Raw genomic sequence first — 13,724 nt, forward strand, 5'->3', positions numbered from 1 at the left:
ATATAAGTAGACCAAGGAAAGATAATCTGTCTTTCTTTCGAGCTAGACATATACGAAGATCACATATGGGATAAAAATTGATCGTTGATATTATCTGTCTCACTATCCTCTAGAGAAACAGATTAGAAAAAGAAAAAAGGGTAAGGTGGAGAAGAAAGAAGAAAAAATTGATCGATTAAATAGTAGATGAAACCTTCCATCACCTTCTCATCTCATTTCCACGTCCTTATGATCCATTAAAAGAAAGCTTTGGCCGGGTTAATGGTGGGTTGGATTCCACGCCATTTTAGAGGCATACAGATGCTTCATTACACCTGGCCACAAGTCCTCGTGCTGCTGCAGCGCTGCCGCTGCGAAGGACCATTGGTGGCTGAGCAATGACAGATTCTTGAAGGCGAAGTCTTCCATTTCTGCCGACATCATCGCTGACAAAAGATATTTTCCTGGTCTTGCTGAATTATTTGTGTTGGTTGCGCCACATGATCCTAAGCACATGTGCTGTTGATTCGATAAGGCGACGTAGAAAAGGGAAGCGAAATGACCCATACCATTGGAACGTAGCACACCTCTTCGTTACTGCAAATAGAATTCCATATGATCCACTTGAACCACCCAGCAAAATATGAGATTCTTCACGTCAGCTGCACGGTAATCGACCAGAAGGGATGAGTCACGTGAACACGACTTGGCTTGATCTCTTCAGACACGGTTCTCAGCCAAGGAATTCACGGCTGAGGTTGTCGACCGAAAGGGAGAAGAAGGCCATGGAGGCCGGGAATGGTTGCAGGCCTAACATCACAGACGACAGGTGGTCTCTTCGCGGAACAACAGCTTTGGTCACCGGAGGCAGCAAAGGAATCGGGTATTGTACAGTTCCCATGCCATCATCTGTTGTTTGTGATTTTGCCGATGAGAACTGAGTTGTGTCTGTGGATCTTTCAGGCGTGCCATAGTAGAAGAACTGGCTAGATTTGGAGCAGCGATCCATACCTGCTGTCGGAACGAACAAGAGCTCAACAAGTGTTTGCAGCGATGGGAGGCCATGAACTTCACCGTCACGGGGTCCGTCTGCGATGTCTCGTCGCCGGTGGAGAGAGAGAATCTAATGGACAAAGCTCGATCCATCTTCGACGGAAAGCTCAACATTCTGGTGAGTTTCATGGTCGTCTTTGAAGTTTCAACTCTGCTTCAGAGATATACGGCATTAAAACAGAGTATAACTCACAAATCTCGATCTATACAAATGTACAAAGAGAATCTAATCGTCGGTATTACTTCAAAGATGTTTTGCTCTCTTTTATAGATCAATAATGCAGCGATAGGCTACATAAATCCAGCGATAAAGGTCACACTCGAGGAGTACAAACATGTCATGAGTACCAACTTGGACTCTGCTTTCCATTTGAGTCAGCTCGCTCATCCTCTTCTCAAGGCATCAGCGAGAGGCAGCATCGTGTTCATCTCCTCCGTCGCAGGCTTCCTCGGCATAAATACGGCGTCCGTCTATGGAGCAACCAAAGGTTCATGCTTGTAATTGATTAGGTTCCTCTGTGAGCTCTTCACACCTGTTCACCTTATCCTTCTCCTTCGTCTTCTTCGTCAGGAGCAATGAACCAACTCACCAGAAGCCTCGCGTGTGAGTGGGCGAAGGACAACATCCGGACCAATTGCGTCGCTCCTGGTGTCATCAGGACACCGCTTGTTCGGCCGGTAACGAGGCCTTCTTCTTGATCCAAATTGCGTTCCATCAGAGTTGACACAAAAACACCTTCTTATGATTGTAGTAAATGACAATGGTTTTGCATGCTAAGCACAGTTGCTGGATAACAAAGAGTTCGTAGCGAAGGAGACACGTCGGGTGCCTCTGCGGCGTTTCGGAGAGCCAAAGGAGGTGGCGGCTGTGGTGGCTTTCCTTTGCCTCCCCGCTTCTTGCTATGTCAATGGTCAAGTGATTTGTATCGATGGAGGGAAGACGATCAACGGCAACCTGTGAGTTCCATCTATCATCGATGATGACAAGTTTATTACATCTGATATGGGTTACGTACGGTTTGGGTTTCGTATGACGGGTGTTATTTAATACTAAGATGTGCTTATCATGCCTGTATGATGACTCCATCGATGTTGATGACTTTAATATATGTGCATAGTGTGATGATGATTTAGCAATTGATGACGTCCGATATCACTTGGATATATCCAATATCGCTGTATGGATCTCTACAAACGCTCTCAGGGTGATCGCCTTCTTCCCAAAGATCTCTCGAGATTAGTCGTTCCACGAACTCTTGACTTGGTAAAATTGGCACAACTCCGTGGATGAGTTAACAATCTTTAAATCGTCTGAAGAGGACATTTGCTTCCCGTCAGCGTCGTAAACTTCTGGGCGTTGACCCAAATCTCGTTGGCTGAATGCTTTCCTTTGGTTTAGATGTGGATGAGGAGAAGGTGAAGAAACCAAGAAAAGGCACACTTTAACATCTAATTCTTCTCTGCGACTTTCGTGCCTTGGATCCTCATCTACTTCCTCTTGATGCATCAGCTTCACTTGGAAACAAGAGAATGGATGTATCACTTCGCCTTTTCCACCTTATATTATAGTTGGAATTTTCTGGCCTTCCTCATGCACAACAGAGTCATCGTTCCAACCTATGAATTTGCCACACTGAGGTGAGACCCGACACCTCTCGTTCGTTGCTTGACCGTTCTACATAGAGTTGAGGTCCACATACCTGAGCGTCCTATCGCGCACGGCGTTGAGCGAAACCCAGGAGTGACTTCATTATATAAGAGACAGGAATGCTGTAGGCCTTTCCATTGCACAAGCAATAGAGTTCTTTACGGAGGAAGGTACCTGAGGTTGGTAGGTTGGCAGAGAGAGAAAGAAGCCATGGCTACCAACGCAGTGCTCGATAGGTGGTCTCTTAGCGGAAGAACAGCTTTGGTTACCGGAGGCACCAAAGGAATCGGGTACGTATCTCACGCACATATACTAGTGTATGTTCTCTGAACTGAGTTCTGACTCGTGTCTGATATGCTGGCCGATGTGAATTAAAGGTATGGCATAGTAGAAGAATTAGCTAAGCTCGGGGCAACAGTCTATACCTGTGCTCGGAATGAAGCAGAGCTTAAGAAATGCCTCCAACAATGGGAGGCAAAGAGCTTCAAGGTCGCAGGGTCCACCTGCGACGTCTCCTCCCCAGTCGAGAGGGAGAAATTAATGGAGAACGTCAAGTCTGCGTTTCATGGAAAGCTCGATATTTTGGTAAGCCTCGTGGTGGTTTGATCTTTGCATAAGAAAACAAATGAAGATGGATCGAAGTGGTTTGATCTTTGTGTCACAGGTTAGCAACGCAGGAACAGGAATCATGAAACCTGCGTTGGGTGTGACCCCTGAGGAATACAAGTTCATCACGACTACCAATTTTGAGTCGGCTTTCCATCTGTGTCAGCTCGCCCACCCGCTTCTCAAGGCATCAGGAAGAGGCACCATCGTGTTCAACTCCTCCATCGCAGGCATGGTGGGCATAGATATGTTCTGCCTATATGCTGCCACTAAAGGTCTGCCTTCATCATGTAGCCGGCAATTCATCGAACAGATTCCTTGTAATAAGCTCTTCTCAAGATCCTGTCTTCTTCTTCTCCTGCAGGAGCACTGAACCAGCTCACCAAGAGCCTTGCTTGCGAGTGGGCAAAGGACAACATCCGAACCAACTGCGTCGCGCCCGGATACATCAAGACCCCACTCATTCAAAACGTAATCTAGACGCAGAGCATTTGTTCGACGAGTGACATAAGGATTCCATCGGATACGAATGTATTAATGTTTTTGGTCTTGATGGCAGGCACTGGAAGACGAGGCGTTTGTGGCGGGGGAGACACGTCGTATCCCCATGGGGCGTCTGGGCGAGGTACAAGACGTGGCCCCGGTGGTGGCTTTCCTGTGCCTGCCCGCTTCTTGCTACGTCAATGGCCAAGTCGTTGTGGTGGACGGAGGTCGGGTTGTGAACGGCAACATTTAAGTCTCAGCCGCTGCCGCTGCCGCTGCCGCTGCTACCCCTTTTTCTTCTCCAAGACGACGAGCGCTACTCGAGAGATGCGTCCGTAGCTATTCGAATCACTCATCAAAAACACGTGTTGTCGACCATCATATGGTCATTTTTACTTTGTTATGGCTAATAAATATGTCGCCGTGTGCTTAAACACAGTATGCTCTATCTTCATTAGTTCTACTGTCTATGTCAGAACAAGATCTGGTAGGAATACCTTCATCATCGCAAGGAGCTTGATGGCCTTGATTGTGCTTGCGATATCGACGGGCAATAAGAAAATGAATCCGATCAGCTTCATCCATTACGTGTTGGACTAATGACATTCATCAATATAAGTCTATCATCGTTATCCATTGTGGATTCAAGTATCAGCCTAGTTGTTAACTGAGGTGTCAGTATGGTTCGATTCGATCCCCGATGCACAGGATCGTCGGTGCGGTTGATTATTAGATGGGAGCCTCTGCTGAGTCAGATTGAGCTTGAGCCTTGTCTCTCGAGTGCGGTATTCTCCTTTGGCAAGTGGCTTGCTTTTTTATCGTGAGACTCCTGAACACAAGTCGAGGTCGGTAGGGAGATTTTCCGACTCGATCCATTTGAAGGTTAAGTTAGTATTGGGAGAAGTTTTTCTGAAAAAAAATAATTCTCCTACCTAATGCCGATCAAGGAGCTTTTATACTTGTGAGCGAAGATCGATTGTACGTGATCTAATGATGGTGGCCGGCTTGAACCTCTGTACGAGTGCCGACCAACCTACACGAAACGACATCGTGCGATATCGTTTCAAGCTTTTCCAAAGTGGCTTTGTACCGTATGACGTTATCTCGTGTAGATTCAGACGATGCAGGAAGGGTATGACGTTGTCTCGTGCAGATTCAGACGATGCAGGAAGGGGTGATCGTCCTCCCGAGTTCGAGGTGACACATTCGATGCGATGCTCCATCTCAGTCTCGAGGCTCCACGTCCACGTTAGCATGTTTGCTGATTGTAGCCATGAGGGTGATACCATAATATGCCATATCACTAGTTAATAGCATGGATCACTAATAATTGGACGAAATAATTATTAATATTAAAAATATACAATTTGATGTTGGTGTATATAAAATAAGATCATATAAAGTATGAACCAAAAGCTGTTGGCACGTCATACCACGTGCAGGCGATCGGAGCCATGTCTAAATTAATAGCATGGATCACTAATAATTGGACGAAACAATTATTAATATTAAAAATATACAATTTGATGTCGATGTATATAATATAAGATCATATAAAGCATGAACCAAAGCTGTAGCAGCACGTCATACCATGTGCCGGCGACCGGTGATAGAAAAGATAATGAAAAGGAAGGAGAAGCTCGGTCAGCTTGGCAATACCAATTAGTATTTACTGGTTCGAACCGAACGTTTAACGATCGAACCAAACCGATTTCTGGTTCGGTTGATATCGGAATCGATTCTAGTTTGGATCTATCAAATTAGTTCAAAATATATTAACCTGATTCGATTAATCAATTTATAATTAAATTTTAATAATATATATTTTAAAATGAATTCATTCGATTCAATTTAATCGAACCAGAGTCTTGGTTCAATCGGACCGATAAATTTCGTGAAATTACGGTTTGATCTTAGGAATTTTAGAATTTTTGAGGTATTTGGATCCGTTCGATTTGATTAATGACTTAAGATAATAAATTCGATCGAACTAATATTTTTTGAATTAAGATCGGTCTGATTTGATTCAAAATAATTAATCGAATCAAACAAAAGTCCTCTCAAATCGAAACTATCTATGAATTATTGATGAATTCTGTTCGAACACTGTACAGATATTATTATCAATTTATTCAATAATATCGGATCGGAAAAATCTTTCAATCGTTCAAAGTCATACCTTCACAATCACGTGATACCATGTGACATGAGATGAGCCTTATCTAAACTATGACGTGGCACCAGATGTGACCCGAAAGATGACGAAAGCCATGAGAGTTGATTTTATTTGATGTATGGTCCCCGATTCTTTATGCCTCCCAATGACAGGGAGGAAGTTCCATGGTCTGTCGGCCGAAGGAGAGGAGTCAACTATGCAGGATGAAGCCGATTGCAGGGCCAACAGCAGAGAAGATAGATGGTCTTTCCGTGCGACAACAGCTTTGGTCACCGGAGGCACCAAAGGGATCGGGTATTTGTAACATCTGCTCTTCAAAGTTCATCACGTGGATCGCATCGCCACAGTTCACGAGTGCTAATTCATGTTAACCTCACAGGCATGCCATAGTCGAACAGCTAGCTAGGTTTGGAGCAGCCGTCCATACCTGCTCTCGCAACGAAGCAGAACTCAGCAGATGCTTACAAAGATGGGAAGCCATGAACCTCAAGGTCACAGGGTCCGTGTGCGACGTCTCCTCTCCGGTTGAGAGAGAGAAACTAATGGAGGATGTCAAGTCCATCTTCCATGGAAAGCTCAACATTCTGGCGAGTCGAGTCTCGTAGTTGACCTTAGAATGAGCGTAACATGGACCGTAATCGGTTTGCTGTTTGCGTAGGTCAACAACGCAGGAACGGGCTTTCAGAGACCGGTGACGGACGTGACTCCTGAGGACTTCAAGCTGCTGATGAGTACCAACTTGGACTCTGCCGTCCATTTGAGCCAGCTCGCTCATCCTCTTCTCAAGGCATCAGGAAGTGGCAACGTTGTGTTCATCTCCTCCATAACAAGCCTCGTCGGCATCGATACTCTAGCCGTCTATGCGGCAACCAAAGGTACGCACTCGATAACTTGGTTCCTCTATGAGCTCTTCAACATGCAAGCACTCATCATCTTCTTCGTCTTGTTCAGGAGCAATGAATCAGCTCACCAGGAGCCTCGCTTGTGAGTGGGCGAAGGATAACATCCGAGCAAACTGCGTTGCGCCCGGTTACATCAGGACGCCACTCATCGAGCCGGTAATGGACGCCAACTTAGCGACGTTTAGTTTCCCTTCGAATCACTGTGTCTACTAAGTAGCATATATGTGTGAGTCACAGTTATGCGAAAACGAGGAGTTTGTGGCGAAGGAGACTAATCGTATCCCTCTTGGACGTCTGGGTGAGGTCGACGACGTGGCACCGGTGGTCGCTTTCCTCTGTCTTCCTGCTTCTCGCTATGTCAACGGCCAAGTCGTGGTTATCGACGGAGGTCGAACTGTGAACGGCAACCGGTGAGCTTCCGGCCGGTAGATATAACAGCGAATATAGTTAAAAAAATCTTATCTGTTATAACGTGTGCCGCGATACCTTTCTAAATATTCGAAACGATGTGTAACATTAATTAGATAACGGTGTGTAAATTAATTAAGATGCTCGGAGACATTGATGCGTGCAGAAGCAGACAGTCGTGACGCTTCGCCAATCGAAATTGCCGATTGGGAATTCGAATGGCCAGAAATTAGAGCTGAGTTTTGAGATTCAACTTGCAAGGAACCTTTCGTCCCATCGGAGGCATTTTAGGTTATTCAATGTCGTATCAGATTGTACTATAATTGATAAAGGAAAGGGTGCTCGATGTGACCCCTATGCCCTATGATGATATGTCATTATACTTTCGAAACGAATTAGGTAACAGAGAGGAAGAATGGTAGACTTTACGATTCATTCTAACCATAAATGACTATAAACATGATGATTTTTGGACTTGTGTGAAGTTGGAGGCTAATATTTTTTTTATCAATATTTTTTCAAGGTTAATTATAAATTATCTTTTATAATTATTTTTCTCTTACTATTTCAGTTTATGTATTTTCAAAACTTATAATGGGATTCCTATAATTACAAAAGTAAAAAATTTAACTTTGTTTCTCAAGTTGATTCTGTCGATTGAAATACTACACATACGTCAAATTGAGGTAGAGTCAGCACGTGCATAGTAATTAATTATTTGATATTTTCATCGATAGAGTTAACAGAAGAAATGAGGTTAAATATTTTACTTTCATAAATATAAAAAAAAATAATTTAAATTTTAAAAATATAAAAAAATCGAAATACTGAAAATAATTAATTACATGAGGTAATATATAATTAATTCCGACTATAAGCATCTTATGATAATTTTTTATCTTATAAAAATATTTGAAGAGTATTTTTTTTATTTAGATATCGGATTTAACGGTGATTTGTTTTTTAGTTTTTAATTTATTTAGATGTCAGTTGATTTGACGGTGATTTGTTTTTTAGTTTTTAATTTATTTAGATGTCAGTTGATTTGACGGTGATTTGTTTTTCATTTTTTTAAAGGAGACCGGACACTTTGTGGTGCAACGAGGCAGAGAGAGAGGAAGTGGATGGTGGAGGAAATCCACATGCGAGATGATAGAGCATTAAAGGCTAGGTCAAGGATCTCACAATCCTTTGCCCATCTCATACCGACGAAGTTTCCGAGTAAGTCATATTTATCTACAGAAATAATAATATAATTTGGAAAATGTGTGTGGACACGACTTCTATTGATCCAATCTGCATACAGTTTTCACATCTTAGCTATAAATGGATTGAAGTAGGAAGAAACAAAGAAGAAGAAGAAGAAGAAGGCAAACAATGGAGGGTGGCGACCAGAAGTGCGGCGATAACCAAGCGGTGGGGAGATGGACTCTTGTAGGAACTACAGCTTTGGTCACCGGAGGCACTAAAGGAATCGGGTATCGTCATCTTTCTTCAGACATTTGCTCATCTACCTCACAGCACAAACAAGTTCATACTGAAATCTGGAGTCTAATGCCTGCCGAAATTAAGGAGCTTATGTCCATCTTATTATGAGGTTTTCTCTTCCGTTCTTTTATGGTGATCAGACATGCCATAGTAGAAGAACTAGCTAGATTTGGTGCAGCCGTCCATACCTGCTCTCGAAACGAAGCAGAGCTCAACGAGTGCTTGCAACAATGGAGAGCTTTGAACCTCAAGATCACCGGCTCCGTCTGCGACGTCTCATCTGACGTCGAGAGGGAGAAACTGATGCAGACTGTGAACTCCGTCTTCCATGGAAAGCTCCATATCTTGGTGAGATTGTCGGCCGTCTTAAGCGTCAGCATTTAATCCATCCGAAGAAGATGATAACACATCTACGCTTCTTCCTCGTCCTCGCTGATGCTCGTGGTGTAGGTAAACAATGCCGGGACGTTGATTTGTAAACCGGTGGTGGAGCATACCCCAGAGGACTACAGACGTATGATTAGCACCAACTTGGACTCTGCCTTCCATCTGAGCCAGCTTGCCCATCCTCTTCTCAAGGCGTCAGGAAGAGGCTGCATCGTCAACATCTCCTCCGTCAGTGGCTTCGTCGCCATCGATTCTGCATCCGTCTATGCAGCAACTAAAGGTACATGTCACAGACACAACCGTCTTGCATCACGAATCTAATAGTACTTCTTCTTCTTCTTCTTCTTCTTCTTCTTCTTCTTCTTTCTTCAGGAGCACTGAACCAGCTGACAAGGAGCCTTGCTTGCGAGTGGGCAAAGGACAACATTCGAGTTAACTGCGTCGCTCCCGCGTACATCAGAACTCCACTCATTCAGACCGTAATGGTTCTATCTGTTCTCCCTCCTGAATAGGAATCATCAAAACCTCGTGAACTCTTCTTTCTCCTCCTCGTACTGCATGGCTGTGTGACGCACCAGTGTTTACAATCTCAACAGCTATCCGAAGACGAAGAGTTCGTAGCGAGGGAGGCTCGTCGCGTTCCTCTGGGGCGGCTGGGTGAGCCAGAAGAGGTGGCGGCCGTGGTGGCTTTCCTCTGCCTCCCCGTTTCCGACTACGTCGATGGCCAAGTCATCATCGTGGATGGAGGTCGGACTGTGAACGGCAACAATTGAAGTCTCCATTACCCACGATTGCTGCCATCTATGTTGTTCCGAGAAGCAATACCATCAACATAGTTGTGCTTGGTGTGGTCGTAATAGGTAATGCGATTCCCGTTCTAAATAAGATTGCCATCTAAAGAATCTTTCTCGGTACAATAAAGCTATTTCGATCATGGCAATAACAAATGCAGTTCCCAATAGATTCCTTGATATGTTGCCAAGCAATCACAGAGTCAACATATCCCAGCTGGGCTTCCAACACTGCCCAAACAGATATATGCAATCAGTGAGAATTGAAACTGAATTATCAGCACATAACGATATACAATGAATGATTATATGTGGGGGAATAAAAAAAGGACAAGTGACCATTTCGTATAAAAGGCTCATATTTTTGACTACTTACGGAGAGACTATAGTTTGTTAAAATACGCAGAATACCTTTATATAAAAAAAAAAAATTTCTCAACAAAAATCGGCCAATTAAATCGAATGGGACCGATCACAGTAATTTTTTTTAATTAGTAGCCAAAATAAGGATTATAGTTTTATTTTTGCTACTGAATCAAAAATACTATACCTAATTTATTAAAATAAAATATTTTTAACTTCATAAAAAAAATACTATGAATATTTAGAAAAGATAGAAACTTTATTATGAGAAATATAAAAACATTGGATACTATCTTGGTGAAGCTTAAAGTAGGTTTTGCCTGTAAATCACCCAATAAGAAAAATAAAAAAAGTAAAATAAAAAAGAAAATACTAGTTTGACACAATTGGAGCTTTTGGGTTGGAAGTCATAATGACAACCACAAACAAATCAGAATTGCTACAGCATTGAGATTGGCATGAATGAGTCAAGCATCTTCGTTTCGTTTTTAATGCAATGTAAAGCAAAAATAGTTATAAAACAACAAAAAAATAGATGAGGAAAAAGAATAGCAACAACAGGTAAAGGAAGAGGGAGCCTAACCTTAAAAATTAAGAAGATACTAGAAAGAATTTGTTACAAAGGAGATAATTTTATCGAGATAATATATATTTATACGAGGAAGAGATTTTACATAATCATATATTTAGATTATACACTTAAATCATATCCTCAAATTATAGATTAATTAAGAATATATATATATATATATATATATATATATATATATATATATATATATATATATATAATAAAATTATCATTTCATATTTACCTATATCATGATCTTCTTCTACGTAGAGTAGAACTAATAAGAGGGAGTGGATTGTGAAGTTAATCCACATGGGAGATTATAGAGCATTGAGGGCTAAGTGACTGATGCCACAATCTTTTGTCCATCTCATACCATACCAACGAAGATTCGGAGTCAGTCATATTTATCTACAGAAATTACAATGTAATTTGGAAAATGCGTGTGGCACCACTGCAACTATTGACCCAATCTGCGTACTATTTCCACACTTACAAATCGAGAGGACTGAGATCTGGATTGAAGTAGGAGAAAGAAGGAGGAGGAAAACAATGGAGGATGGAGACCAGAAGTGCGGAGATAACCAAGCGGTGGGGAGATGGAGTCTTGGAGGAACGACAGCTTTGGTCGCCGGAGGCACTAAAGGAATGGGGTATCGTCATCTTTCTTCATACATCTACTCATCTACTTCACAGCACAGACAAGTTCATACAGAAATCTAAGGTCTAATGCCTGCCGAAATGAAGTAGCTTATGTCTATGTCTATTATGAGATTCTTTTCTCACTTCTTTTATGGTGATCAGACATGCCATACTCGAAGAGCTAGCTAGGTTTGGAGCAGCCGTCCATACCTGCTCTCGGAACGAAGCAGAGCTCAGCAGATGCTTGCAGCAGTGGAGAGCTTCGAACCTCAAGGTCACAGGGTCCGCGTGCGACGTCTCCTCTCCAGTCGAGAGAGAGAAACTAATGGAGAATGTCAAGTCCATCTTCCATGGAAAGCTCAACATTTTGGCGAGTCGAGTCGAGTCGAGTCGAGTCTCGTAGTCGAGTCGAGACTCTTCCATGTAAGAGTCACGTAACGTGGACAGTAATCGGTTTGCTGTTTGCGTAGGTCAACAACGCAGGAACGGGCTTTCAGAGACGGGTGACGGACGTGACTCTTACAAGCTGCTGATGAGTACCAACTTGGACTCTGCCGTCCATTTGAGCCAGCTCGCTCATCCTCTTCTCAAGGCATCAGGAAGTGGCAACATTGTGTTCATCTCCTCCATAACAAGCCTCATCGGCATAGATACTCTAGCCGTCTATGCAGCAACCAAAGGTACGCACTCGGTAACTTGGTTCCTCTATGAGCTCTTCAACATGCAAGCGCTCATCATCTGCTGCTGTTGGCTTCTTCTTCGTCTGGTTCAGGAGCAATGAATCAGCTCGCCAGGAGCCTCGCTGTCGGGTCCAGCCCATAGGTGGGCTTGGACCGATTGAGACCAAATCTGATATATTTAAGAAAAAGGAAAAAAATGAGGTGCGCGACGTGAGTAGGGTAGCGAACGTGTTCATGAGCTGAGAAAAGGAATAGAGAGAGAAAATTAAGATTGTGATGCTTTAGACTTTATCGGTTTTTGATTTAAATTTTATGTAAAGAATCTTGTTACAATCTTAATACTATCGATATACTGTTTATTCTCTATAAGATGCTTTTTTGTTATACCCATTTGGTATGATCTAAAATTTTTTAGATGATGATGATATATTATTATTGAGCCAAAATATATGATCTTGATGTTATTACGTACGGAGAAGAGTTATTATAAATATATTATCATTATTGATGATAGTGGATGTTTGAATTGGATTACGGTCTCGTGATTTTTTTTGTATTTAATTTTTCACGTAAAAAATTTGATGTCTCACTTTATGATTAATTTATTGTTCTACCGTTTATGCTGCTCTAGTTAATATTTACTTTTGATAACAAGTTAGTATTTTGGGGAAAAACTTATTTTGATATACAAATAAGAAAAAAAATTATTCCACCATAATAGTTTTTCTTAATAAGTGGTATTAAAGCTTAAGGTTGTTTAGTGTCAGTTTTTCTTGTGTGATTGAAATAAAGGAGTCAAACGGTATGATTAAATTGAATTCATTAAATTATATCACCTAGAGGGGTATGTTGGAAGATTTACTCTATTGCAAAAATTTTTATAAGCACATTAAAGTTAAAAACAAATCTTCTATTATGGAAGACGAGGAATGAGAGGTTCAACGTAGAAAAGTTATTGCCTATATTAAAAGATGAATTGATATAAATTTGCATGAGCATATTTCTGATGAAACCAAAGCTGATGTTATTTAGCAATATTAGAAAATCTCTTTGCAAAAAAGATAGTAGGAAACATAATTTCTCTAATCAGAAGACTTATCAATTTAAAGAATAAAGATGGTTGTAATGAGCACATAAGCTTATTTCAGAGTTTTGCAAATAAGTTGGTTGTTATGAAAATAAATATAAATGAGATGTAACAATTTTTAGTTCTCAGCTCTTTACTGAAAAGTTGAGAAACATATTTGGCGATAATTTGTAACTTCATATCAGAGGGGACTCTAACTATAGATATAGTTAAAGACAGTTTACTAAATGAAGATGCTAGAAGGAAAGAACAGGGAGAATATTCTTCTAGTGCACTTGTTATTGAAAAATAAGAAAGACGTGGAAGAAGTCATAGTAGAAATATACACGGTTATAGAGGAAGATCCAAGTTTAAAAAAGATATTAAGTGTTTCCACTACAACATACCAGGTCACATGAAGAAAGAGCATAGGTTTTGGAAGCAAGAACAAAATGAAAGGAAGAAAAATAAGAAAGAGACT

At 41.6% G+C, this 13,724-nt stretch overlaps 4 protein-coding genes across 6 annotated transcripts; all 4 read left to right on the plus strand.

Moving 5' to 3' along the window:
• The first annotated feature begins 256 nt into the window (after positions 1–256).
• LOC103996856 (tropinone reductase homolog At5g06060) lies at positions 257–2,169 on the plus strand. Its single transcript, XM_009417883.3, has 5 exons — positions 257–862; positions 943–1,150; positions 1,304–1,520; positions 1,604–1,710; positions 1,817–2,169. The coding sequence occupies exons 1-5, from the start codon at positions 666–668 to the stop codon at positions 1,991–1,993; spliced, it is 906 nt and encodes a 301-aa protein (XP_009416158.2). The 5' UTR covers positions 257–665; the 3' UTR covers positions 1,994–2,169.
• A 350-nt stretch (positions 2,170–2,519) lies between these two features.
• On the plus strand, positions 2,520–4,207 carry LOC135592429 (noroxomaritidine/norcraugsodine reductase-like). The gene is made up of 5 exons (XM_065081884.1): positions 2,520–2,970; positions 3,058–3,265; positions 3,345–3,561; positions 3,651–3,757; positions 3,846–4,207. The coding sequence occupies exons 1-5, from the start codon at positions 2,891–2,893 to the stop codon at positions 4,020–4,022; spliced, it is 789 nt and encodes a 262-aa protein (XP_064937956.1). The 5' UTR covers positions 2,520–2,890; the 3' UTR covers positions 4,023–4,207.
• A 1,879-nt stretch (positions 4,208–6,086) lies between these two features.
• LOC135592431 (noroxomaritidine/norcraugsodine reductase-like) lies at positions 6,087–8,471 on the plus strand. 2 transcript variants are annotated; one of them, XM_065081885.1, is made up of 6 exons: positions 6,087–6,239; positions 6,325–6,532; positions 6,604–6,820; positions 6,897–7,003; positions 7,085–7,257; positions 8,333–8,471. In XM_065081885.1, the coding sequence occupies exons 1-6, from the start codon at positions 6,091–6,093 to the stop codon at positions 8,406–8,408; spliced, it is 930 nt and encodes a 309-aa protein (XP_064937957.1). In that variant the 5' UTR covers positions 6,087–6,090; the 3' UTR covers positions 8,409–8,471. The 2 variants fall into 2 exon arrangements, with proteins under 2 accessions (XP_064937957.1, XP_064937958.1); XM_065081886.1 differs by lacking the exon at positions 8,333–8,471 and adding an exon at positions 7,422–7,619.
• A 130-nt stretch (positions 8,472–8,601) lies between these two features.
• On the plus strand, positions 8,602–10,077 carry LOC103996858 (tropinone reductase homolog At5g06060). Of its 2 annotated transcripts, none has more exons than XM_009417886.3 (5): positions 8,602–8,733; positions 8,884–9,091; positions 9,194–9,410; positions 9,503–9,615; positions 9,727–10,077. In XM_009417886.3, the coding sequence occupies exons 1-5, from the start codon at positions 8,633–8,635 to the stop codon at positions 9,901–9,903; spliced, it is 816 nt and encodes a 271-aa protein (XP_009416161.2). In that variant the 5' UTR covers positions 8,602–8,632; the 3' UTR covers positions 9,904–10,077. The 2 variants fall into 2 exon arrangements, with proteins under 2 accessions (XP_009416161.2, XP_009416162.2); XM_009417887.3 differs by having other exon boundaries at positions 9,503–9,609.
• The last annotated feature ends 3,647 nt before the right edge of the window (positions 10,078–13,724 follow it).

The sequence above is a fragment of the Musa acuminata genome, chromosome BXJ1-9 (assembly GCF_036884655.1).
Source record: "Musa acuminata AAA Group cultivar baxijiao chromosome BXJ1-9, Cavendish_Baxijiao_AAA, whole genome shotgun sequence".
NCBI lineage: Eukaryota > Viridiplantae > Streptophyta > Magnoliopsida > Zingiberales > Musaceae > Musa > Musa acuminata.

Excerpts from the sequence above, each read along its gene's own strand:
- LOC103996856 (XM_009417883.3), top strand. The coding sequence starts at position 666 with ATGAGTCACGTGAACACGACTTGGCTTGATCTCTTCAGACACGGTTCT. Across the intron at positions 1,151-1,303 it reads ACGGAAAGCTCAACATTCTG|ATCAATAATGCAGCGATAGG; the intron begins GTGAGTTTCATG and ends TCTCTTTTATAG. Across the intron at positions 1,521-1,603 it reads CGTCTATGGAGCAACCAAAG|GAGCAATGAACCAACTCACC; the intron begins GTTCATGCTTGT and ends CTTCTTCGTCAG.
- LOC135592429 (XM_065081884.1), top strand. The coding sequence starts at position 2,891 with ATGGCTACCAACGCAGTGCTCGATAGGTGGTCTCTTAGCGGAAGAACA. Across the intron at positions 3,266-3,344 it reads ATGGAAAGCTCGATATTTTG|GTTAGCAACGCAGGAACAGG; the intron begins GTAAGCCTCGTG and ends TTTGTGTCACAG. Across the intron at positions 3,758-3,845 it reads AGACCCCACTCATTCAAAAC|GCACTGGAAGACGAGGCGTT; the intron begins GTAATCTAGACG and ends TCTTGATGGCAG.
- LOC135592431 (XM_065081885.1), top strand. The coding sequence starts at position 6,091 with ATGACAGGGAGGAAGTTCCATGGTCTGTCGGCCGAAGGAGAGGAGTCA. Across the intron at positions 6,533-6,603 it reads ATGGAAAGCTCAACATTCTG|GTCAACAACGCAGGAACGGG; the intron begins GCGAGTCGAGTC and ends CTGTTTGCGTAG. Across the intron at positions 6,821-6,896 it reads CGTCTATGCGGCAACCAAAG|GAGCAATGAATCAGCTCACC; the intron begins GTACGCACTCGA and ends CGTCTTGTTCAG.
- LOC103996858 (XM_009417886.3), top strand. The coding sequence starts at position 8,633 with ATGGAGGGTGGCGACCAGAAGTGCGGCGATAACCAAGCGGTGGGGAGA. Across the intron at positions 8,734-8,883 it reads GGAGGCACTAAAGGAATCGG|ACATGCCATAGTAGAAGAAC; the intron begins GTATCGTCATCT and ends TATGGTGATCAG. Across the intron at positions 9,092-9,193 it reads ATGGAAAGCTCCATATCTTG|GTAAACAATGCCGGGACGTT; the intron begins GTGAGATTGTCG and ends CTCGTGGTGTAG.